Source organism: Oenanthe melanoleuca, chromosome 23 (assembly GCF_029582105.1).
Source record: "Oenanthe melanoleuca isolate GR-GAL-2019-014 chromosome 23, OMel1.0, whole genome shotgun sequence".
Classification (NCBI taxonomy): domain Eukaryota; kingdom Metazoa; phylum Chordata; class Aves; order Passeriformes; family Muscicapidae; genus Oenanthe; species Oenanthe melanoleuca.
Genome location: NC_079356.1, coordinates 5,408,004 through 5,435,034, shown reverse-complemented (window position 1 = coordinate 5,435,034; position 27,031 = coordinate 5,408,004). Strand labels below are relative to the sequence as shown.

General features: G+C 48.8%; 1 protein-coding gene across 1 annotated transcript; it reads right to left on the bottom strand.

Moving 5' to 3' along the window:
* Positions 1-580: 580 nt before the first annotated feature.
* SYF2 (SYF2 pre-mRNA splicing factor) lies at positions 581-5,776 on the bottom strand. Its single transcript, XM_056509302.1, has 7 exons — positions 5,694-5,776; positions 5,508-5,621; positions 4,305-4,430; positions 3,854-3,971; positions 2,449-2,539; positions 1,690-1,788; positions 581-971 (listed from the first exon to the last, which is right to left on the bottom strand). The coding sequence occupies exons 1-7, from the start codon at positions 5,748-5,750 to the stop codon at positions 806-808; spliced, it is 771 nt and encodes a 256-aa protein (XP_056365277.1). The 5' UTR covers positions 5,751-5,776; the 3' UTR covers positions 581-805.
* Positions 5,777-27,031: the final 21,255 nt, after the last annotated feature.

The window sequence follows — 27,031 nt, the reverse complement described above, 5'->3', positions numbered from 1 at the left end:
GGTGTGAGGCCTGTGTTGATGTGCTGGTTCTGGGTTTGCCCAGGTGCAGCACAGCAGTGACAGTGGGTCCTGCCTCCTTCACAGCTCTTCCTTCCCTGGGCCCCCCTCTGGGAGTGGGGATGGGTCAGATTTTAGCTTTGATCCCTTTGATCCTGGACTTGAGTTAGTGCAGGATCAGATGGGTTTGGTTTGCTTTGCTTTGAAATCAGGCAGGAAGGAAAAGGGCCAGGAGGCTTCCAGACCTCTGCTAAAATGGGAAATTCAGACCTCTGCTCCAGGAGTTCAGGAAGAGAAGGAGTAACTGGTTAAAATAGATTTTGTATAAAGTATCAGTAAAAGAAACTCAGTTGGACTAACCTGTGTCTGGAAGCTTCTTTAAGAAACCCTTGAATGGGGGGGAGAACCCTGAGTTTGTCCTGTGCCTGTGGGTGAGGCTGAAGAGCTGCATTGCCAGGGGGAGAATTCCACCCTTGGAATTAGTGCCAGGAGGAGAACAGGGAGAATTCCACCCTTGGAATTGCAGCCTTGCCCTGGGAATGTGACTGTGCTGCCAAACAAACGTGAGGAACAGACACACCTCCCAAATTAGACCAAAGAGTTTATTTAGAGCAGGAATGACAGAACCTGGCTGCTGCTATTTCCAGCCCAATTATGCAAATTCCCTCTAGTGCAATAAACACCACCCAGCACAGACAGCAACGGGCACAATCTACTTTTGCTACAAGTTAAAAACTCTTAAAACAGTCTGAGAACTGCAAGGGAGGAGGCAGGAGAGATCAGGGCAGCACAGCTGTGCCCCCCGGGCTCACACGGCCGTGCCCCTCTCCAGGTTCTGTTTGATCTCTGCCGTGTATTTCCCGTAGAACCTCTCGGCTTTCTGGTTGAACTTGGCGTTCCTCTCGTTGATGTAGTCGATGTCGGCGTCGTCGTTGTAGGGCCGCCTGCGGCTGTACTTCTCCCTCTTCTCGATCCTGGGGGCAGCAGGGGCTGAGCCCCGGGGCTGCAGCACCCCCAGCCCGGCCCTGCCCAGCCCTGCAGCACCCCCAGCCTGGCCCAGCCCAGCCCAGCCCAGCCCTGCAGCACCCCCAGCCCGGCCCAGCCCTGCAGCACCCCCAGCCTGGCCCAGCCCAGCCCAGCCCAGCCCTGCAGCACCCTCAGCCCGGCCCAGCCCAGCCCAGCCCAGCCCTGCAGCACCCTCAGCCCGGCCCAGCCCAGCCCGGCCCAGCCCTGCAGCGCCCCCAGCCCTGCAGCACCCCCAGCCCAGCCCAGCCCAGCCCTGCAGCACCCCCAGCCCAGCCCAGCCCAGCCCTGCAGCACCCCCAGCCAGGCCCTGCCCTGCAGCACCCCCAGCACAGCCCTGCAGCACCCCCAGCCCAGCACAGCCCTGCAGCACCCCCAGCCCAGCCGAGCCCAGCCCAGCCCAGCCCAGCCCAGCCCTGCAGCACCCCCAGCCTGGCCCAGCCCAGCCCAGCCCAGCCCTGCCCTGCAGCACCCCCAGCCCTGCCCAGCCCAGCCCAGCCCAGCCCAGCCCTGCAGCACCCCCAGCCCAGCCCAGCCCTGCAGCACCCCCAGCCCTGCCCAGCCCAGCCCAGCCCTGCAGCACCCCCAGCCAGGCCCAGCCCAGCCCAGCCCAGCCCTGCAGCACCCTCAGCCCAGCCCGGCCCTGCCTCCCCTGAGCCCCTCACTCACTGTTTCTCCAGGTCTGCCACCATCCTGTCCACGCCGTCCTTGGAGGGCACGTGGGTGCCGTGCAGGAGGCTGTCTGAGGTGGGGTACAGAGCTTCCCCACTGCAGAGACACCAGGGGGGCACTCACTCAGCCAGCAGCCATTTCTGACACCCCACAATGGTTAAAACCCACCCAGTGCCACCCCAACAGCTCCCACTGTCCCAGGCTGCTCCAGCCTGGCCTTGGACACTCCCAGGGATCAGGAGCAGCCCCTGCCAGGCCCTCAACACCCTCAGGGGGCAAATTTCTTCCCAATATCCAACCTGAACTTCTCCTCTTTCACTCTGAGCCCCTCAGCCCTTGTTCTGCTCTCATGTCCTTGTGGTTTCACTGCTTTCCCCTGAGTTTCACTGTCACACTTCACCCAGCTGTGGGAACCCCAGATTCAGGTGACAAATACCAATATTGAATCCAAAAAGGTCAATATTAAACCCAAGCTCTCCATTATTTTGAGAGGGACCAGCAGATGCCTCAGACACAGAACCCTCCTGAAATGCTAAATCTGTCTGAATGCAGCCTGGGCTGCCTAAAAAACCCAAACTGCCCCAGGAAGTGACTGATAAACCTCACTGGGTGAGTATTTGTCGCAGCTGGATGAAGCTCATTAATCACCCTCCTGACCGAGATTAAAGAACACCCCAGTGCACAGCAGGGAAGGATTTCAGTGCTCAGAGTTTGCTGCTCCCCCAGAGGGGCTCAAGGCCTGCCAGGAGGACTCACTACTGCTCCTTGAGCTTCTCGTACTGCTCCAGGTCGGGTTTGATCTGCCGGGTCAGCCGCTGGTACTGGCGCAGCTGCGCCGCCGCGTAGTCTGGGGGGAAAATAAATACAGAGCCTGAATAAAAAGGCAGTGCCTGAATAAAAAGGCAGTGCCTGAATAAAAAGGCAGTGCCTGAATAAAAGGGCAGTGCCTGAATAAAAAGGCAATGCCTGAATAAAAAGGCAGTGCCTGAATAAAAAGGCAGTGCCTGAATAAAAGGGCAGTGCCTGAATAAAAAGGCAGTGCCTGAATAAAAAGGCAGTGCCTGAATAAAAAGGCAATACCTGAATAAAAAGGCAATGCCTGAATAAATTCAGGCATTGCCCTTTTATTCAGGCATTGCCTTTTTATTCAGGCATTGCCTTCTGCAAGTTATTCTTCACCCTAAAGATCCTGATATGGAACAATTTGTAATTCCCTTCAGGTATTAGTCTTTGCAAGTTATTCTTCACCCCAAAGATTTTTGTCTCTTTACAGTTTTTAATTCCCTTTATGCATTGGCTTTTACAAGTTATTCTTCACCAAAAGATTTTGATATGATAAAATTTGTAATTCCTTATATGTATTGAATTTTGCAAGTTATTCATGACCCCAAAGATTTTTGACTCTTTACAGTTTTTAATTCCCTTTATGCATTGGCTTTTACAAATTATTTTTCACTCCAAATATTTTGATATGATAAAATTTATAATTCCTTATATGTATTGGCTTTTGCAAGTTATTCTTCACCAAAAGATTTTGATATGATAAAATTTGTAATTCCCTTTATTCATTTGCTTTTGCAAGTTATTCTTGACCCCAAATATTTTTGACTCTTTACAATTTGTAATTCCTTTATTCATTTGCTTTTGCAAGTTATTCTTCACCCCAAATATTTTTGACTCTTTGCAATTTTTAATTCCCTTTATGCATTGGCTTTTTCAAGTTATTCTTCACCCCAAAGATTTTGACATGGTAATTTGTAATTCCTTTTAACTGCTTTTTGGTTTTTTAGTATGATCTGTCAGCACCATATAGCTTATATATAAACAGCAGTGTGATAAATAGGTTATATGTTAGGCCTTAACATAATATTAAAATTATGTCATGTTATTTGTGTAACTAACTCAGATAATGGTGTGAAATATTCTGTGTATAATTCTTATGAACATACATTTAACCCATGTAAAAATGTGTAAGGAAATTGTTTGAAGCTAAAGTTGTGCTTTTGGCAGATACTGTCCCTTTCACCCTTTATTAAACTTTTATTAAAAAATTTAAATAGTGAGCCCTGTTTCTCACATCTGCACCAGATGTGGGGCTTTGATCTCACTTTTCACCCAAAATACCATCACAGGTGTTCCCCATGAACAGCTGAGCTGTTACCTGAGAACCCCAGGTCAGGATTTTTCTTCTTCTTCTTCCTCTCCCACCTCTCAGCATCCTCAGCACTGATCTCCAGCAGCTTCACCCTCTCATAGTCCTCACCCCTGGCTGCACATTCCTGCAGGGCACAGAGAATTCCCAACCCCAGTAAATCCCAGATTACTGCAGGGCACAGGGAATTTCCCAATTCCTGCAGGGCACAGAGAATTCCCAACCCCAGTAAATCCCAGATTACTGCAGGGCACAGAGAATTCTCAATCCCAGTAAATCCCAGATTCCTGCAGGGCACAGGGAATTCCCAATCCCAGCAAATCCCACATTCCTGCAGGGCACAGAGAATTCCCAGTCCCAGTAAAATCCCAGATTTCTGCAGGGCACAGAGAATTCCCAATCCCATTAAGACCCACATTCCTGCAGGGCACAGGGAATTTTTTACCAGGGAATTTTTTACCTTCTTCTTCTCCTGCACCTGCAGCTCCCACTCCAGCCGAGCTTTTTTAGCCTCCCAGTTTGGAGGCAATTTCAGCCTTTTGTCCTCCTCCACCACCTCCTGGCTGTTCAGCTTGCAGGCCTCGTACTGGAAACACACAGGCAGGGCTGGAGCACAGGAGAAACAGCCCAAAAACCCCCAGGGGAAGAGAAAACCCCCAAAAAATCCCAGGGGGAGAGAACAATCCCAAACCCCGAGGGGAGAAAACAACCCTAAAATTCTGAAAAACCCCAAAACCCCGAACAACCCCAAATCCCCAGAGGGGAGAAAACAACCCCAAAACCTTGGGGGGAGAGAACAACCCAAAAAATCCCAGGGGGGAGAGAACAACCCAAACCCTGAGGGGAAAAAACAAACCAGAAAACCCCTCGGGGGAAAGAACAACCCCAAAACCCCAGCGGGGAGAGAAGAATCCTAAACCCTGAGGGGAGAAAACAACCCTAAAACCCTGAACAACCCCAAAACCCTGAGGAGAGAGAACAACCCCAAAACCTCCAGGGGGGAGAGAACAATCCCAAACCCTGAGGGGAGAGAACAACCCCAAAACCCCCAGGGGGAGAAAACAAGCCCAGAAAACCCCAGGGGGAAGAGAAAAACCCCAAACCCTGAGGGGAGAAAACAACCCTAAAATCCTGAGCAACCCCAAAACCCCGAACAACTCCAAAATCCCTGAAGGGAGAGAACAACCCCAAAACCTCGGGGGGAGAAAACAAACCAAAAAACCCCAGGGGGAGAGAACAACCCTAAAATCCTGAGCAACCCCAAAACCCTGAGGGGACAGAACAACCCCAAAATCTCTGAAGGGAGAGAACAACCCCAAAACCTCCAGGGGGGATAGAACAACCCAAAATCTAAGGGAAGAGAACAATCCCAAAACCCTGAGGGAAGAAAATAACTCTAAAAACCCTGAACAACCCCAAAACCCCAGGGGGAGAGAATAACCCCAAAACCCCTGGGGAGAGAACAACACTAAAAGTCTGAAGGGGGAGAGAACAACCCTAAAATCCTGAACAACCCCAAAACCCTGAGGGGAGAAAACAACCCCAAAACCCCGAACAACCCCAAAATCCCGAACAGCCCCAAACCCCGGGGGCCAGAACCACCTCGAAGCACCCCAGATCTCCCAGATCTCCCAGATCTCCCTCCCAGGCGCGTTTCCCGCACCCGCCTCATGTGCAGCTCCCGGAAGCGCCGCAGCCGCTCCTCCCGCCGCTGCTCCGCCGCCGCCGCCGCCGCCGGCCCGGGCCCCGCTTCCTCCTCCTCCTCCTCCTCCTCGCTCTGCAACGAGCCGCGCTCAGCCCCGTGAGGGATCCCGGGTCCCCTCCCCGCCCTATCGCGACCCGTCCTCACCCCGACATCATCCTCGGGCAGCCCCAAACTGCTGAGCGCCGACACCGCCGCCGCCATCGCGCCCGCGCTTCCGCCTTCCGGTGTGCTGAGCTTCCGGTTTCCGGTGTGCTGAGCTTACGGTTTCCGGTGTGCTGAGCTTACGGTTTCCGGTGTGCTGAGCTTCCGGTTTCCGATGTTCTGAGCTTCCGGTTTCCGGCGCGGCCTGAAGGGCGCCCCCCAGCGGGCGGGAGGTGCCGCCGCCGCCCCCGCTGGATGCTGGAATTGTCCCGAAATCCGGAAAAAAATTTTTAAAAATCCCCAAAATAATCCCCAAAAATCCCAAAAAAATCCCCAAAAAATCTCAAAAATCCCCCCCACCAAAACAAAATTAAAAAAAGCCAAAAAATCCTTAAAACCCCACAAAAGATCCCAAAAAAATCCCCCAAAAATCGCCCAAAAATCCCAAAAAATCCCAAAAATCCCTCTAAAAAGTAAAATAATTCCAAAAAAATAAAAAAAAATTAAAATCCCTAAAAACCCAAAAAAATAAAAAAAAATGCCCCGCAAAAATAAAAAAAAATCCAAAAATTTAAAAAAAAATCCCCCCAAAATTCCAAAAATAGAATTCAAAAATCCCCAAAAATTCTCCCCCAAAAAATTTAAAAAATCCCAAAAAATCCTCCCAAAAAATCCTAAAAAATAAATTTAAAAATTCCAAAAAGTCCCTAAAATTCGAAAAAAAAAAATCGCCCCCAAAAAAATCCCCAAAAATCCCCCCTAAAAAATCCCAAAGAAATCCCCAAAAATTTAAAAAAAAAATAGAAAATTCCAAGAAAATCCCCAAAAAAGCAAAAAATCGCTAAAAAAATTATAAATCAAAAAAATAATAAAAAATAATAAATAAAAAAATCCCCAAAAATAAAAAAAAATCAAAAAAATCCCTCAAAAATAACATAAAATCCCTAAAAAAACCCCCAAAAATTAATAAAAAATAATAAAAAATAATAAAAAAAACCAAAAATCCCCCCCAAAAATCCCCCCAAAATAACTTAAAATCCCTAAAAAAACCCCAAAAAAATAATAAAAAATAATAAAAAAAATAATAAAAAAACCCAAAAATCCCCCCAAAAAACCCCAAAATAATAATAATAAAAAAAAAATCCCCCAAAATAATAAAAAAAAATTTAAAAAATCCCCCAGGTGTCCCAAACAGGGCCAAGTTTGAGCTTCCCAAGGTTTTTGTTGCAATTTCTGAGCAAAGAAAATCCAAATTTCCTTGGGGCTGGAAAATCTCTGTATAAAACATTTCTGTGCAGGAGGGTTTGGGATTTTTGTTTCCTGCCAAAAAAATTCCCAAAAAATCCCCAAAAAAATCCCAAAAAATCCCCCCCAAAAATAAAAAAATTTAAAAAAAAAAAAAAAAATCCCTAAAAACCCCCCCAAAAAAATAAAAAATAAAAAAAAAAAAAAAAAATCAAAAAAAGCTCCCAAATTCTCTCTGGGTGCAGAATTTTGGGGCTGAGGATCCAGCAGAGGGAATCACAGCCCCAAAAATGAGGCAGAGCCGCCTCTGGTGTGTGATGAGGGATGAAAAATATCCAGAAAAAACGGAATTATTATCGCTTTTATCCTCTGTTAAATATTAAAAAAAAAAAATTAAAGGATAAGTTGTATTTTTTACAGGGAATGGCACACTCAAAATATAAAATTGGGCATTCAAAATTTGGAATTTCACACCTGAATCATGGAATTGCACACCTAAAATATGGAATTGTACCCCCAAAAAATGAAATTTCACACCTAATTCATGGAATTGCACACTGAAAACATGGAATTTCACACTAAAAATATGGAATTGTACCCTAAAAAATATGGAATTGAACACCCAAAATATAGAATTACACGTCTAGATAATGGAATTACATACCCAAAATATGGAATTGTACCCCAAAAATATGGAATTTCACACCAAAAATATGGAATTGCACACCCAAAATATGGAATTGTACCCCAAAAAAATGGAATTTCACACCTAAATCATGGAATTACACACCTAAAATATGGAATTGCACACCCAGAACATGGAATTGCACATCCAAAATATGGAATTTCACACTCAAAATATGGAATTGCACACCCAAAATATGGAATTGCACACCCAAAATATGGAATTACACACCTAGATCATGGAATTGGACACCCAAAATATGGAATTTCTCACCTAAAATATGGATTTTCACACCCAAAGTATGGAATTGCACACTCAAAACATGAAATTGCACATCCAAAACATGGAATTACACACTGAAATCATGGAATGGCACAACCAAAATATAAAATTGCACACCTAAAACATGGAGTTGCACACTCAAAATGTGGAATTACACACCTAGATCATGGAATTAAATACCCAAAATATGGAATTGCACACCTAAATAATGGAATTTCACACTCAAAACACGGAATTGCACACCCAGAACATGGAATTACACACCCAAAATATAGAATTACACACCTAGATCATGGAATTGCACACCCAGAACATGGAATAACACACACAAAATATAGAATTACACACCTAGATCATGGAATTGCACACCCAAAATATGGAATTGCACACCCAAAACTTGAAATTTCACATTCAAAATATGGAATTACACACTGAAAATATGGAATTGCACACCCAAAATACGGAATTGCACACCCAAAATATGGAATTTCTCACCTAAAATATGGAATTGCACAATCAAAATATGGAATTGCAAACTCAAAACATGAAAGTGCACATCCAAAACATGGAATTGCACACGGAAAACATGGAATTAAATACTGAAAACATGGAATTGCACACCCAGAACATGGAATTGCACACGTAAAATATGGAATTACACACCCAAAATACAGAATTACACACTCAAAACATGAAATTGCACATCCAAAACATGGAATTACACACCTAGATCATGGAATTACTCACACAAAATATGGAATTACAAACCCAAAACTTGAAATTTCACATTCAAAATATGGAATTACACACTGAAAATATGGAATTGCACACCCAAAATATGGAATTTCTCACCTAAAATATGGAATTGCACACTCAAAATATGGAATTACAAACCCAAAACTTGAAATTTCACATTCAAAATATGGAATTACACATCTAGATCATGGAATTACACACTGAAAATATGGAATTGCACACCCAGAACATGGAATTGCACACGTAAAATATGGAATTACACACCCAAAATACGAAATTACACACTCAAAACATGAAATTGCACATCCAAAACATGGAATTACACACCTAGATCATGGAATTACTCACACAAAACATGGAATTTCACACCCAAATCATGGAATAGCACAACCAAAATATAAAATTGCACACCTAAAACATGGAATTGCACACTCAAAATGTGGAATTTCACACTCAAAACACGGAATTGCACACCCAGAACATGGAATTACACACCCAAAATATGGAATTACACACCTAGATCATGGAATTGCACACCCAAAATATGGAATTGCACATCTAGATAATGGAATTACATACTCAAAATAGGGAATTACTGAAAACATGGAATTACACACCCAAAATATGGAATTTCACACCCAAACCATGGAATTAAATACTGAAAACCAAAATATGGAATTACATACTCAAAACATGAAAATGCAAACCCAAAATACGGAATTTCACACGCAAAACATGGAACTGCACACTCAAAATATGGAATTACACACCTAGGTCATGGAAATACACACCCAAAATATGGAATTTCACACCCAAAATATGGAATTTCACATTCAAAATATGGAATTACACCTCTAGATCATGGAATTACACACTCAAAACATGGAATTGTACCCCAAAAATACGGAATTGCACATTCAATATATGGAATTGCACACTCAAAATATCGAATGGCACACCCAAAATATGGAATTGCACACCCAGAACATGGAACTGCCACCCAAAATAGGGAATTACACACTCAAAATATGGAATTACACACTCAAAATATGGAATTGCACACCCTAAACATGGAATTGCACACCCGAAAAATAAAATTGCACACCCAAAATATGGAATTACACACTGAAACCATGGAATTGCACACACAAAATATGGAATTGCACACTCAAAATATGGAATTGCACACTGAAAACATGAAATTACACACACAAAATACGGAATTACACACTGAAACCATGGAATTGCACACCCCAAATATGGAATTTCACACCCAAACCATGGAATTAAATACTGAAAACTCGGAATTTCCCACCCAGCCCTGGGCTGGGGTCTCCCCCATCATTTCCCGGGTCCCTGCCCATCCCCCAGAAGAATTTTTTGGGCGGTTTTTTGTCGGGTTGTTCCCCTCGGCGAGAGCCAAAGATGAGTCAGTTCCTCCGAGCCCTGCTCCCCACGGAACTGGAATTTCTCTTTTCATTCTCTGGAGGAGACAATGGAGCAGAGAAACACCAACGTTCTGAAAGCTAAAAATACATTTATTGCAGAGACAGCCAGAGCAGAGCTGCCTGTGCTCGGGTTTGGGGATTTGGGAGAATTCCCTGCTGTGCCCAAAATTGAAAAAAAAAAAAAAAAAAAAATAAAACCCTCAAAAAAATGGAAGGGAAAAAAGCAACAAAAAAAAAAAAAAAAAAAAAAAAAAAAAAAAAAAAAAGGAAATTGGGAGGAAAATCAGTTAAAAAAAGCAAAAAAAAAATTACTGGGGGACACAGGGCACCTGCAGCAGTGATGCCTTGAGAGGCTGGACAGAGTTAAGGGAATGAAATTAGGATTTATTTAAAATGTTTGGAAGGGTTTATTAAAAATCCCTTAAAGGGTTCACCCTGGGCAGTGCAGGAGGCTGAGGTTACACCCGGGGTGGGCCCAAGAAAGGAGTTTCACACTTTTATAAGATTTGGTCCATTTCCATATTGGGAATAGTGGGATAGTGGGATTGGGACCAGTGGGATACTGGGATCAGTGAGATACTGGGACCAGTGGGATACTGGGATTGGGATCAGTGGGATACTGGGACTGGGACCAGTGGGATACTGGGATCAGTGAGATACTGGGACCAGTGGGATACTGGGATTGGGATCAGTGGGATACTGGAACTGGTATCAGTGGGATACTGGGATTGGGATCAGTGGGATACTGGGATTGGGATCAGTGGGATACTGGGATCAGTGGGATACTGGAACTGGTATCAGTGGGATACTGGGATTGGGATCAGTGGGATACTGGGATCAGTGGGATACTGGGATCAGTGGGATACTGGAACTGGTATCAGTGGGATACTGGGATTGGGATCAGTGGGATACTGGGACTGGCTCCATTGGGATTCTGGGACTGGTTCCAGTGGGATACTGGGATCAGTGGGATACTGGGATCAGTGGGATACTGGAACTGGGATCAGTGGGATACTGGGATTGGGATCAGTGGGATACTGGGATCAGTGGGATACCAGGATCAGTGGGATACTGGGACTGGGATCAGTGGGATACTGGGATTGGGATCAATGAGATACTGGGACTGGGATCAGTGGGATTCTGGGGCTGGTTCCAGTGGGATTCTGGGACCAGGACCAATGGGATACTGGGATTGGGACCAGTGGGATACTGGGATCAGTGGGATTCTGGGACTGGGATCAGTGAGATACTGGAACTGGGATAAGTGGGATAGTGGGACTGGAAACAGTGGGATTCTGGGACTGGGACCAGTGGGATACTGATTCCAGTGGGATACTGGTTCCAGTGGGATACTGATTCCAGTGGGATACTGGTTCCAGTGGGATACTGGAACTGGTTCCCGTGGGATACTGGGATCAGGCTCCCTGGGAAACCCTTTGCAAGCACCAGCACTGATCAAGGAGAAGAAAACTGGGCCTGAAACTTGCACAGGACTCAAAAAAACTTGGAATAATAAAATTAATCCAGCAAAAAAATAATGGGGGATCTAATGAGGGAAATTAATTAGGGGTGGATCTTACTGTGTGTGGGTCATTAACTGTGGGGAAATTTGGAGAGAGGAGAGATGTGAAGGGAGTTTGGATTTTAGGTGGTTCCTCTCCATCACAGGCTCCTGTTTGTGTCCTCTTGGGTTGCAATTTCAATCTTTCAGATCAGACACAAAATCATTGGGCTGGAGAGGCAGAAGTACCTGGCTAATGGGATTAACAGAAATTAACCTGGTTACGTGGGGACTCCATCGAAAATGAGAAAGTGCTGATGGCCAAAATCAATTCCTGCCCGGCCAAATGACTGCAGGCCTGGCTTAGGGTTTCAGTTTAATGCTCAGCCCTCCAACAATGAGCAGGATGGGATTGAATTAGGTCCTGATCTGGAGCTCAGAGCATGCCAGAGGTTTGTGTTTAATGCCAGCAGCCAGGCAGGGGGAAAATGGGAAATCCTCCCTGGAATCACAGGAGGGTCCTGCTGGGTGTCCCTATGATGGGAAAATGGGAAATCCTCCCTGGAATCACAGGAGGGTCCTGCTGGGTGTCCCTAAAATGGGGAAAATGGGAAATCTTCCCTGGAATCCTGCTGGGTGTCTCTGTGATGGGAAAATGGGAAATCCTCCCTGGAATCCTGCTGGGGGTTCCTATGAAAAATGAGAAATCCTCCCTGGAATCCTGCTGGATGTACCTATGATGGGAAAATGGGAAATCCTCCCTGGAATCCTGCTGGGGGTTCCTGTGATGGGAAAATGGGAAATCCTCCCTGGAATCACAGGAGGGTCCTGCTGGGTGTCCTTGTGATGGAAAAATGGGAAATAATCCCTGGAATCCTGCTGGGTGTCCCTATGATGGGAAAATGGGAAATAATCCCTGGAATCCTGCTGGGGGTTCCTATGAAAAATGAGAAATCCTCCCTGGAATCCTGCTGGATGTACCTATGATGGGGAAAATGGGAAATCCTCCCTGGAATCCTGCTGGATGTCCTTGTGATGGAAAAATGGGAAATCTTCCCTGGAATCCTGCTGGGGGTCCCTGAGATGGAAAATCCTCCCTGTTTTTCCCCGGGATCCCAGGGTCATTCACCTGCTGGGTGAATCAGGAGGGGCTGCCCTGCCCAGGCCTTCCCTGCCCGTGTTCCAGCCCTGGATCAGAGCTGGAATTTGGGGAATGGGGTGGGATGGTTTGGGATACACAATGGGCTGGGAGAGAGGGATGGGATGGTTTGGGATCCATGGTGGGCTGGGAGAATGGGGTGAGATGGTTTGGGATCCACAGTGGGATGGGAGCAATGGGATGGAGTGGTTTGGGATCCAAAATGGGCTGGGGGCAATGGGATGGTTTGGGATCACCATGTACTGGGGTGGTTTGGGATCCACAGTGGGCTGGGAGAGAGGGATGGGATGATTTGGGATCACCATGGACTGGGGGGAACGGGGTGGGAAGGTTTGGGATCACCATGGGCTGGGATGGTTTGGGATCACCATGAGCTGGGGACTGGGATGGTTTGGGATCACCATGAGCTGGGAAGGTTTGGGATCACATGGACTGGGAAGGTTTGGGATCACATGGACTGGGAAGGTTTGGGATCACCATGGACTGGGAAGGTTTGGGATCACCATGGACTGGGAATGTTTGGGATCACCATGGGCTGGGATGGTTTGGGATCACCATGAGCTGGGGACTGGGAAGGTTTGGGATCGCACGGGCTGGGGAACGGGGCAGTTTGGGACCCACAGCCCCAAAGCCGACCAGCCCCCGCCCTCCCCCAGGCTGCTCCGTCTCTCCGAGGCTGGCAGCTCCCGGCAGCTCCCGGCAGCTCCCGCCCGGCCTCATCTTCTCCCTTAAAAGCCGGAACCCGGCGGAGTTTCCTGGATGAGAGCAGCTCGCCCATTACCGCGCATTGGAAATTATCGGATTTTTTACCGCACGCACCCCGGGCTGCGCCGCCTCCCCGTGCCTTTGTCCCCTCGGGGACAGCCCGGCCGGTGTGGGGACATCGCCCCGCTGTGCTGGGGGTGCCCTGGAGCTCCCCAAAGCCGCAGGGATGCGACAAGCGACAATTCATGAGCTGTCCCCAGCTGGGGTCCGGCTGGAGGCGACAAGGGAAAATGGGATCCGAGTGATGCAGGCTGGGCGGTTTTAGGGTCCCCGATGCCCGTGTGGGGTCCTGGTGTCTGGATTTGGGGTTTTTTTGGGGAATTTCCAATAATCACCACGAGCTGCGCTGTCATTTATCCACAGAAATTCCCATGAAATAAAGGCAGAGATCGGGCCGTGAGCAAATGGGATTTGGGAATCAGGGGATCCACATCGAGAATTCTGCTGGAATTTGGGCACACGGAGGGTGATGGAAGGGGATAATTGGTGTTAATTAACACAAGAGGGACAAGGGACAGTGGCGGTGAGAGCCGGGACGGTGCCCGAGGATGGAGCCGCCCCTGCAGGGCAGCAGCAGCAGCTCCGGGGTTCGGGGAGGGAGGATCACGTCACGTTTCCCCCGGATCAATGAAGATTTTGGTTCGGGAGTTATTAGCCCGGTGTCATAAACTATCAGAAAACCACAAAAGTAAAATAATAAATCTCCCCGTTTGCCTCCTGCGCGGGGTTTTTAAGTAGCCGAGTCCCTGCAGGCAGCGGTTCGATATCGCAGCGGACACAAATCACAGAGACAGAGGCGGATTTTGGGGAATATCGCTCTGGCTTTGCTGTTTTCCAGCACTCGGTGGGGCAGGGAAGCTCCCCCGGGCTCCGGGGATGTGTCCCTGCCCCACGGCCGGGAAATTTGGGATGTTTCTTGCATGGGGAACACACTTCAGGCGTCATTAAATCCTTATTTTTTTCATTTATCATTAATTATCATTTAATTATAATTATTTTTTTTATTTAATAATTAATTAAATAGTAATAAAAATGAAGCTGGTGCTGGTAAAGAACCCAAACTGGGGTTCAGCGGCTGGGGGGGAACATCTTATCCCAGTGCTCCCAGTGCCCCTCGGGGGTTCTGGGGGTCCCCGGGGTGTCCCCTGTCCCCTCCCAGCCCCAGGTTTGATTTTTAAAGCTCTTTCTGATGACATTTCCGTGATTTTGTCTCCGGGCCGTGCCTGCTGCATCCTCCCTTCCTTGGGCTGCTCCATCCCAGCGGGCTCTCCCTCGAAACCAACGGGAATTGAGGGAAAAAATAATCCCGACAAAATAAAAAACGCCCACAAAATAACCCCGACTAAATAAATAACCCCCACTAAATAACTAAATAAACCCGACAAAACAACCCCGACTAAATAAATAACGCCGATAAAACAACCCCGACAAAACAACTCTGACTAAAAAACCTGACTAAATAACTAATCCCGACTTAAACAACTAACACCGACTAAACAAGCCCGACTAAAGAAACAGCCCCCACAAAATAACCCCGACTAAAGAAATAAACCCGACAAAACCACTCCGACTAAATAACTAATCCCGACTAAATAACTAATCCCGACTAAACAAATAACCCCGACTAAACAAATAACCCCGACTAAACAAATAACCCCGACTAAATTAATAACCCGAACTAAGGGAATAACCCCGACTAAGGGAATAACCCCGACTAAGGGAATAACCCCGACTAAATGAATAATCCTGACTAAGGGAATAACCCCGACTAAACAGCCCCGACAGAGGCGATTTCGGCTCATTCCCTCCGCAGCACCGGCAGCCGGAGCTGGGAAAAACTTCCAGCAGCAAAGGGAAGGAAAATCTGCCTGGGAGGGAAAAGGGAGCGCGGCTGCGTTCCAGGTAATTCCCGGGGCGTTAACGAGGAGAGCTGTGCTGTCCCTTTTTTCCAGGGACCCCCATCCCGCCCCACGCGTGTGCGGGCAGCGGCACCTGGAGCCGCGGGACCCCCGCGCTGTTCAAAGCCCCGGAGGCTCCTCCCGAGCGGCTCGGGGCTCGGCGCATCCCCTCGCCATGCGCTCGCCAGCCGCCCCAGCAGGATGCTCGCCCCGCGTTCGTGCCTCGCACACATTTCCCGGCTCCGCAGCCGGATCATGGAAGCAGGTGCAGCTTCCTGGGTTTCTTTTTTTTTTTTTTTTTTTTTTTTTTTTGGCCCTTAAAGTGTTAAGTGAGTGCTAAGCCCTATAAAATTACACTTTCAGCTACTATTTCTACACAAAAGGCTCTCTGAGACCAGATATGCCAAAGCATCTGATGAAGTAATATGTCTATTCTCATTTGTGACATTTATTATTAACAGGAAAAAAAAAAAAAAAAAAAAAAAAAAAAAAAAAAAAGCAAAAAACAAACCCAACAAATCCCAGTCAGAAAGAACTCTTAATTGAAGCACCATTGTGCCGTGGTAACTGCTATTAAATTAATCTGCTGCATTCCTTTCCACCCACACACTTTAAAACTTCCTGGTTATAATTAGAACCATTTAAAACCAATTTGACACTCCTCGGATGATGCAGTTCAGCTGCTTAATATGGTGAGACTTTGGTGAAAGGAGCGGAGAAGGGCTGCGAGCAAGCTGGGGCTGCTCGGGGAGGAGCAGAGCCGGGAGCTGCTCTGAAATTCCGGGGGCAATTTCCAGTTTAGCGCTGCTCCCAGCCTGTTCCATCCCCACTGTCCCGCGGGAAATTCTCCTGCCCGCAGCATCCCTCACCCAGAGCCCCCCCACGGGAATTTTGTTTTGTTTTGGGAGCTGTCCCCTGCTTTGTGCCAGCTGGGGAAGGACCAAAGGGAAATAATTTCCCCATGGAAAAGCGTTTGGGTGTTTCAGTGTGGGGAAAAGGCACCCGAGAGCAGGGCTGAGAGGAAATTTGGGGAATTTCGAGGTGTGGGGATGTCACCCACCTCCTCCACCTGATATTCCCATTCCCCACCTGGAATAATTATTGATATTCCCGTATCTTTCCTGAAATCATTCCTGGTATTTTCCTTTTCTGGTATATTCCTGGTATATTCCTTTTCTGGAATAATTCCTGATATTCCCATTCCTAGCCTGGAATAATTCCTGATGTTCATATCCTTTCCTGGAATAATTCCTGATATTCCCATTCCTCGCCTGGAATAATTCCTGATATTCACATTCCTTTCCTGAAATCATCCCTGATATTCCCATTCCTCGCCTGGAATAACCCCTGCCTGCCTCGGGGTTAGAAATCTCGGAGGACGCTGGTCCCGGGCTGGGTTTGGGGAACATTCTCGGGGACCTGAGGTGAGAAACCACCGGGGCCCGGCCGAGCCTGGCGGGTGTCACTTCTGCAATCGCGTTCCTTTATCTGCCCCCCTCGGAACCACCTGGCCGCCACTCGGTGCTCCCGGGGCCCATCCCCGCGGTTCCCCCGCGGCGCTGGAAGGTCCCGTTAGTCACGGTATCTCCGCTGTCACCTTCTGCTTCCTTCTGCATTTGGCTTTGGCTCCGGGGCCATGTGCGAGCCAGGACCCGCAGCTTCCTCCCCCCGCCTGGGGCCGTTTCCTCCCCGCGCCCACCCCGGGCTGTCCCGGGGCTGCCTTGGCTCCGGGATTCGTGTTTTGGGGGCTCCATCCCTCCCCTTCGTCCCTCGGGGTGAAACCTCGCCGCTCCCGGTTCCTCCTGCGCGGTTCCAGCTTCCCGCTCCTTCCCCGGGATGTGAAATCCGCAGAAATTCGGGAAGGATTTTGGGGGTGCCGGGTGGGTTTGTGGAGCAGGGCAGGGAGAGCTGCTGGTGCTGCTCGGAGCTGTCACCGACCCCCGGCGTGTCCTGGGTCACTCGGGCCGTTTGTCCCGGGCAGGGCCAGCGCCTCCCCTCGCCTCGCCCTCCCTGGTTCCCTTTGGTTCCCTTTGGCTCTCTTTGGTTTTCTTTGGTTTTCTTTGGTTCCCTCTGGGTTTCTTTGGTTTTCTCTGTTTTCCATCTTTCCCAGACTCCATCAACCCCCCCGAGCTCATCCCTGCCCGAGCCCGAGCTCTCACCCCAACAATGCCAAGAAAAATTAAATTTGGATTTTCCCCCAAACCCGAGCCCTGCTCTGGGACAGGGCCCCCGGCTGGGGCAGGTGTCACTGCCTGGGCACATTTCCCTTGTTTTGTTTTTTTATTATTATTATTATTATTATTATTAATTTTTTAAAATACACAAACTCCAGTTTTTTACATTTTGAATTTTTTCCCTTCTTCCGTGCTGGAGCACAATCAACCCCCCAGAGCCCAGAGTTTATTTATGCTTTTGTCTAATCTCTGTTGCTTGGGCCGGTTTTTTTTACTTTATTATATTTTATTTAATTTCATTTCATTTCCACACCCCCATCCTCCTCTCTCCTCTCTTCTTGCTACTTCGTAATTTTTTCCCAACTTTGGAAGCGACACTTTGGAGTGGCCAAAGGCAAAAAAAAAAAAAAAACAAAAAAACAATCCGAGGATATTTCTGCTCCCCTGTTAACTTTGCAAAAACGCTGCGTGCCTGGAGCGCGGCGGGGGAGTAACGAGAACCGGCCAGGCCGGGTAAAATTAGCCCGGGGGGCGGAGAGGGGGAAGCGGCTCCATCCTGGAGCTCCAGATGGCCCGGGATGCTCATCCCATGCAGCGGGATTTGGGATTTTTGGGATTTACCCCTCTGTGTGCTCATCCCATGCAGCGGGATTTGGGATTTTTGGGATTTACCCCTCTGTGTGCTCATCCCATGCAGGGGGATTTGGGATTTTTGGGATTTACCCCTCTGTGTGCTCATCCCATGCAGCGGGATTCGGGATTTTGGGATTTACCCCTCTGTGTGCTCACCCAGTGCAGCGGGATTTGGGATTTTTGGGATTTACCCCTCTGTGTGCTCATCCCATGCAGCGGGATTCGGGATTTTTGGGATTTACCCCTCTGTGTGCTCATCCCATGCAGCGGAATTTGGGATTTTTGGGATTTACCCCTCTGTGTGCTCATCCCATGCAGCGGAATTTGGGATTTTTGGGATTTACCCCTCTGTGTGCTCATCCCATGCAGCGGAATTTGGGATTTTTGGGATTTACCCCTCTGTGTGCTCAGCCCCGCTCCCTTCGCCTCCTCCCTTCCCAGCCCAGCTCAGGGATTTGTCCTTTCCGTCCCCCCCGAGCTGCTCCCCCTCCCCAAAAAGTGCCAAAAATGCGGCTCCGTTTTCCCATCCCGGGTGTGACAAAGGGAGGAGCCGCCTGTCCCTGTTCCCAACCCCGCCGGGACACCGCGTCCCCATGGGGCGTTTATTCCAGGGTTATTCCAGACATATTCCAGAGTTTTTCCAGAGATATTAAAAAAATATTCCATGGTTATTACGGGGTTATTCCAGAATTGTTATTCCAAAGTTATTCCATAGATATTCCAGGGTTATTCCAAGTTTATTCCAGAGATATTCCAAAATTATTCCGAGGTTATTCTGGAGTTATTCCAGGGTTATTCCAGAGATATTCCAAAATTATTCCGAGGTTATTCCAGAGTTATTCTGGAGTTATTCCATAGATATTCCAGGGTTATTCCAAGTTTCTTCCAGAGATATTCCAAAATTATTCCGATATTATTCCAGGGTTATTCCAGGGTTATTCCGGAGATATTCCAAAGATATTCCAGACTTATTCCACAGTTATTCTGGGGTTATTCCAGGGATATTCCAAAGTTATCCCGGAGTTATCCCAAGGTTATTCCAGAGTTATTCCAGTTGTTTCCAGGCGCGCCCAGCAGGGAGGTGTGAGCTCGGCTCGGTGGCTCTGCCAGTGTTTGTCGCTGTGGGTGTCCCTCCGTGTCCCCTTTGTGTCCCTCTGTGTCCCCCTCCGTGTCCCCTTTGTGTCCCTTTGTGTCCCCCCGTGTCCCCCCGTGTCCCCTCCGGCTCTCACCGCCCCGGCCCCGCAGCTGAGCCGGGTTTTGTCCCCTGTGGGATGCGCCGGTGCCACCTGGATTTGGGGCTGCAGCGATGAAAATGGGATCCGAGTGATCCAGGCTGGGCGGTTTTAGGGTCCCCGATGCCCGTGTGGGGTCCTGGTGTCTGGATTTGGGGTTTTTTCGGGAATTTCCAACAAACACCACGGGCTGCGCTGTCATTTACCCACAGAAATTCCATGAAATAAAGGCAGAGATTGGGCCGTGAGCAAACGGGATTTGGGAATTCCTGCTGGGAATCGGGGGATCCACATTGAGAATTCTGCTGGAAGTGATTTGGGCACACGGAGGGTGATTGAAGGGGATAATTAGCGGGAAAATTTGCATTAATTAACACCGGGATGGGGCGCGGGTGAGCGGGATGGGAGAGGATGAAGGTGAAGATGGATGAGGATGGGAGAGGATGAGGATGGAGACTGGGATGAGGATTAGCATGAGGATGAGGATTAGGGTGAGGATGGGAATAGGGATTTGGATTAGGATGAGGATTAGCATGAGGATTAGGATGAGGATGGGAATTAGGATGGGAGAGGATGAAGATTAGGGTGAGAATGGGAATGGGGATTGGGATGGGGATGGGAGAGGATGAGGATTAGGATGAGGATGGGAATGGGGATTGGGATTAGGATGAGGATGGGAATGGGGGTTAGGATGAGGAAGGGAATTAGGATGGGAGAGGATGAAGATTAGAATGGGAATGGGGATTGGGATTAGGATGGGGATGTAGGATTAGCATGAGGATTAGGATGAGGGAGGGAATTAGGATGGGAGAGAATGAGGATTAGGATGAGAATGGGAATGGGAATTGGTATGGGATGGGGATGAGGATTTGGATGAGGACGGGGACAGGAGAGGATGAGGGTTACGATGAGGATGGGGACGGGCAGGATCCGGCTCTGGAGCACAAAAAAACAAAAAGGAAAAGATGAAAGAGCAGCGAGCAGCGCTGGGAGCACGCAGCAGCCGCGAAGGGCTGGCCCTGCTCCCGTGCTGCTGGCGAACACCGGGGAGGAAACTGCTGCTGCTGCCTGGGCTGCTGAAATACCCCAAATATCCCCAAAGCCCCCGTGTGAGGAGCCCTGGGAGTACCAGAGCAGCAGAAGGGGGTTTGGGGTGCTGGGGAGCAGAGGAGGCTCTGGAGCTCAGCAGGTTTTGGGGTCTCTGCAGTGTCGGGGGGTGAGCAGCAGCTGAGCTCAGCCAGGATCCCCGCACAGCCCCGGAGCCCTGGGGGGAAAAGCTGCCCTGGGGCTCTCCTGGAGCTTTCTGGGCATTTCTAACCCCAAACTCCAACTTCTTCCACCAGAAAGGGAGAATTCTCTGCTCTAAAACGCTGCCAGAGCTGGTTTGGCTTTCAGAGCAAGAGCTGGGGGAAAGGAGAGAAGCCACCGAGATTTGGGGTGTCCCTGTGCGGATCCCGGCGTGTCCTGAGCGCCCAGGGGAGGAAAGGGAGTATCAGAAACTATTCCAGGAAAGGAGTGGGAATATCAGGGATGATTCCAGACAAGGAAAAGAATGGGAATATCAGGAATTATTCCAGGTGAGGAATGGGAATATCAGGAATTATTCCAGACAAGGAGTGGGAATATCAGGGATCATTCCAGATAAGGAATGGGAATATCAGAGATGATTCCAGGAAAGGAGTGGGAATATCAGAAATTATGCCAGGAAAAGAGTGGGAATATGAGGAGTTATTCCAGGTGAGGAAAGGGAATATTAGGAATTATTCCAGGAAATGAATGGGAATACCAGGGATTATTCCAGATGAGGAATGGGGTGATTCCAGGCAAGGAAAGGAATGGGAATATCAGGAATTATTCCAGACAAGGAATGGGAATACCAGAGATGATTCCAGACAAGGAATGGGAATATCAGGGATGATTCCAGGTGAGAAATGGGAATATCAGGGATTATTCCAGACAAGGAATGGGAATACCAGGGAACCATTTCTTTGTCTGAGCAGCCCCAGGGGCTCGGGGAGACTTTTCACCCCTCCCAGAGGTGTCACCACACGGTGACACGGCAGCACTTAGCGGCCTCCTGGCAGCCCCAGATGGATTCCTGCTCCTGACTTTTCTTCAGTCCTTTTCTCTCCATTTGCTCTATTGATTTGAATTTTAAAGTGAGGGGGATAATGCTGGTTTTAATGCTGTTTTTATTGGGAGCTGCTGGGGGGCGTGGGCGCTGAGGAATAAACGGAATAAATGGAATAAATGGAATTATTGCCGTGTTTTGGTGAACCCAAAGCTGCTGTGGCCAGGGGTGAAGGGGATTTGGGGGTTTCCTCGTGGCACTTTGGGGTGGTGGGATGAGCTTGGCCCTGCTGGACCCCCAATCCCTGCTGGGTGTCCACAAACCCAACCCTGCACACCTTGGGTGGCTCCCACATTAAATATAAATGGGGAGAAAATTACCTTAATCAAGTCTAAGCAGAATTGATTAATATTTTAGTCAAAACCTCACACTGGAGTTTAACAGACTGGTTAAATCTCAGCTGGAAAAACCACTGTGGTTCCCCACCAGCATTTTTTTTTTTTTTTTTTCCTCCTTAAACCCAGCCTGGTTTCCACAGCCCCTCTTTGCCTGTGGGGCCTGCACTGGGTTTGCTGTTTGCCCTTTAGCTGAGCAAATTACCAGTGGTTTAAAAAGGCCCCTTCTCCCCCTCCCAGCTCCCTTTTATAGGTACAATAATCAGATAAAATATTTCTGGAAGACTATTTACAAAATCCCCCCATCCCCATCAATCTTACAGTTAAGAAGGAGCAGAGGAAGAAATCTTAACCTCAAGAAGCTGCTAATGCAACCCAGCTCTTTAATGGTGGGGTGGAGATCTTCTTTTTTTTCCTGCTGCCATTACTATGGAATACATAATAACATCAATAATTAAATATAAATTGGATTTAATATTTTATGCTGGCGACATGTAATTTACACTCTACCCGAGAAATCAAAAGGTCACGTCTGAAACGAAGGAGGGAGAGGGGCTCGTCCCTGAGATGGGGAGGCTCCAAAAATCCCTCCAGGGAGGGGAGGGGGAGCTTGGCTCGGGGTGAAAAGTGAAGATTTTGGGCTGGATTGGGGTTGGGGGGGCTGTTCCTGCTGGTTCTGGGCTTGGTTTTAGGGGGTGGTTGTGGGGCTGAGGGGGAGGGTGGGATCCCCCAGAGCTGCTCTGCATCGATCCTGGGGGCTGGGGCAGCTCGGGGTGTCCTGTGGGATTGGGGCAGTTTTGGGTGTCCTGCACTGATCCTTTTGGGATTTGGGGCAGCTCTGGGTGTCCTGCACTGATCCTTTTGGGATTTGGGGCAGACCTGGGTGTCCTGTGGGATTTGGGGCAGCTCTGGGTGTCCTGCACTGATCATTTTGGGACTTGGGGCAGATCTGGGTGTCCTGTGGGATTTGGGGCAGCTCTGGGTGTCCTGCACTGATCCCTGCAGATTTGGGGCAGCTCTGGGTGTCCTGCCAGCTCAGCAGCTCCATTAACTCCCTGGTCATTCAGGAACTGCCTGGGCTATTTCTGGAACAGGAGAATTTTCAGCCTTTTATTCCTCTCCCTGGTGGGTCATCGAAGATTTGGCTGGTTTGCATCTCCATACCCGGGATTTTGTGCCCAACCTCCCCAGCTCCTCTTTGCCACGAGCTTTACATCTTCAGTTAATTAAAACCAGGAGAAATCAAACCTCTCTTGGGCAGGTGCGGGGCTCCCACAGGGTTTGCATCCCCTCCCTGGGCTGGTGGCAGCGAGAAGCAAACCTGGAGCCATCCCTGGCGTGGCCACAGAGGATTCACCCGCCAGAATATTCTCAAATTCTGGCTCAGGGCTGTGTGTTGAGCAGATTCATCCCCCAAGAATATCCTTTAATTCTTGCTCAGAGCTGTGAGCAGAATATTCTTGAATTCTGACTCAGGGCTGTGAGCAGAGTGGATTCATCCCCCAGAATATTCTCAAATTCTGGCTCAGGGCTGTGGGCTCAGAGGATTCATCCTCCAGAATATTCTCAAATTCTGGCTCAGGGCTGTGAGCAGAGTGGATTCATCCCCCAGAATATTCTTGAATTCTGGCTCAGGGCTGTGGGCTCAGAGGATTCATCCCCCAGAATATTCTTGAATTCTTGCTCAGGGCTGTGGGCTCAGAGGTTTGGGGCTCTTTGGGGCTGCCCAGGTTTCTCTGCAAGTGAGGCTTCTGCTTTTTGAAAGGTTGTGCAACACATCTGGGCAAAGCCATTCCTGATTCTTCTTCTCCTTCTGCCCCAGAGTGGGCTCAGCTGGGGAAGTTGGGGGGAACCAGCCCTGGGTGGGGGTTTGGGTTTGGGGTCTCACCTGGCACGAACGTGGAGGGGCTGGGGCTGCAGGGGATGTGAAAACAAACACGTGGAGAGGGAATAAATCCTTTTTTTGTGCACTGGGGGGAGGCTGCCCAGAGCTGCTGGTGGGGATTGGGATCTCTCCTCTCTCCTTTGGGTCTGTTTTGCCCAGATTCAGGTGCTGCCATGGCATCCAGGAGGGTTTGGGTGGCTGGAAAATCCTCCCTGAGCCTGGGGTTAGTTGAACATTCATTGGTTTGCTTTGGCCTCCGTGGCCAGTGAGGTAAAAACCCAATTTCCACCCCTGCAGGGGCCATGAACCCCCTGAGGCAGAAAATTCCCAGCCTTGTTTGGGGCAAAACCAGCTCAGTTTGGTTTTTGGCAGAGCCCAGCCCCGATGGAAGAATTTGGGAAAAGCTGGGGAGGATCCAGGAGCAGCCTGGTGAGGTGGGAGGTGTCCCTGCTGGTCCCTTCCAGCCCAAGAAATCCCAAAATTCTGTGAAAAGGAGCTGCTGGGGTGGCTCAGAGCCTGGCCCACACCTGATCCCTGCTGGGATTAACCCTAATCTGGATTTTAGCATCACTGCCTTGTAGGGGCCCTCAGCATTTTGGGGCCAGGGCTGAGCTGCCCCAAATCACTTTATGCTGCCATTACCCTTTTTATTAGGAAGCCATTTGGACAAAAAGAGCCACTTTTTTTTTTTTTTTTTTTTTTTTTTTTTTTTGTATTGCAACAATTTTAATCAAAAATGGGGTGACTTTTTCCACCTCCTGCCCCTTCCCTTGATCAGCACCTGGGAGGAGGAAGGATTTAATGAATTGTGAGAGGATGGGACTGGCCCTGCCCTCCCAGGGCTCCTTCCATGCATTTATTTCATTTTTCCAAGTTCAAGCATGGAAAATCTTCATAAACCCGGGGCTCTTGCAGCTCCTGGTGCCCCTGGAAGTGGAAACACCTGGTTTTCAAAGGGCAGCCCTGGCTCCTGCTTGCTCTTAATGGCACATTTTGATTTTTATGGGTGGGATGCTGTGCCTGGGGGGGCTGGCTTGCTTGGCAGAGGAAAAACTGGGATTTTCTGAGGAAGTTTTTGAGTAGGAGGGGAGGGTCAGGTCCCTCCTCTGAGTGTCTCTGACCCCTGTCCAGGATTTTTGGGGACACAACTCGCTGGCAATGAGCCAGGACTCACCTCCGACCCCACATTTCCCATTTTTAATGCACCAAAATCCAGAGGAGCCGCTCCCCACGCCCACCCCGCAGGGCTGAATCGCCGCAGCCGCGCCCATCCCGATCATTTTCCATCTTTATCCATCCCCAGGTGCAGCAGGAATCGCTCCCTCCAGGCCGTTCAGACGCTTCCAAGGCTCGGGCTGAGCTCTGCAAGGCGCTGCTGGACGAGGAGAAGCTTCAGCGGCGCTTTGCAGGGCACGCACTGAGTGATTGATGGCCGGGCTTGCGATCTCTGCCACCAGCAGCCCCACAGGAGACCCAGAAATTCCCCCTTAATCCTGGGGTGCTGCTCACAGCAGCCAAAGCAGCTCTGGGGGTACTGGGGGGGGGCAATCCCAGCTGAGCTATGCGATTTTGGATTTTTTTTTTTTTTTTTTTTTTTTTTTTTTATTTATAATTTTTTTTTTTTTTTTTTTTTTTAATTCTGGCTTTGTGTTTGGCAGTACCACAGAATTCTGGGATTTCGGAATGGTTTGGGTGGGAAGGGACCTTAAATCCCAGGCGGTGCCACGGGCAGGGACATTCCCACTGCCCCGGGGTGTTCCAGGGGTCCCCAATTTATCCCCAATATCCCATCTCAATTCCTGCTGTATCCTGCCCTTCTGTGCCCATGGAAATTCCTTCTCTCTGTTTTTAATTAACCCTTCAAAGGCTGCGGGGGAGCCTCCCAAAATTCGAGGTGTCTGGAGCCTTTCACTTGCTCCAGGGAGAGACAAGGGCGAGGTGCGAACCCCCCAAATTCTGCTGCCTTCATTTCCACCCCAGACACTTTCTGGTTTCGGACTCCCCTGAGGATGTCCCCGACAGAGAAGTTCAGCAGCTCTTTTGTTTCACCTTTCGCAGCACAAAAGCGATTCCAGCCACCCAAACCCGATCCGCCTTGTCACGTCCCATTAACTTCGAGTTCAGCACTAATCCCTGCCCTGAAAGGGATAATGAAAGACGTTCAAAATATATCAAAATGGCATGGGTATTGATTTATTAATGCCGGGGAATGCTGCCCTAATTGAATTTAGGTCCAGGAAGTCAGTTAATGCAGCTGACAGTGATACAGGAATTCAATCTCCCCAGCGCACTGAGTTAGGGCTGTTTTCTTCCCTCTTTGTTGTCAGTTGGATAAATAACAAATCAATTTGAATTTCAACGAGGTTGCTAAAAACAAGGCAGGCTCTGCGCGGGGCCAATGGCTCAGCCGGGGCTGGGGCTGCTGGCCAAGGTCAGGAGGTTCCTGGGACAGCCCCGGGTGCTCCGGGGGCTGGGGACTGCCTGTGTCCCCAAATCCTGCTCGGCTTGTTTGCCCGCTGATCCTCAGGACTTGGAATTTTCTTCTCCCAACCTGGGGACAGCAGCTCCATCACCCGGGCTCTGGGGTTGTCTAAACTGCCCGGAAACTCCAAGATTCCCGGATTTTTTGGGAGGGGATGCAATCAGAAATCCCAGCAGAGCATCAGGAAGAAATCCCAGAAATCAGAGAACAGCAGGACCTTCCCTCGGGTTCTGCCTCCCTCTTCACCTTCCCTTTCTTGGTTCAAGCTTAGGCAAGAAATGTTTGTTCCTAATCGAGTTTAGGATTGAACAACCAGCCCTGCAAAGGCAGAGCCCAGTCCTTCAGAGTTATTTTTAATTTCTCAGCGCTTTTATTTTAAAGCTTAAGCTCAACCCCCCTCTCCCCGACCTGAATCCTGCGTTTGCTCTCCAGCCCTGCTGGGGTTGGTATGGTCAAGAAGAGGAGCCTGAGTTAATTAAATCAACAGCTAACAGTGGAGGTTACCCACAAAAGTGAACCTTGGTGCCCCTAAAACCACTGACCAGAGAATGGCTGGAAAAAAACAAAACCACAGTTGGAGTGAAATGGAAAAAGAAATCTTCAGCTCTATATCACTTCAGCCAGCCACAGGTATCAGAATATTAATTGCTCTTTGACTTGATTTTGTTGTGGGATTAAGGGCACATTGTGGCTTATGAAGAGATTCTAGGAGCCACAAGGATGGATGCAA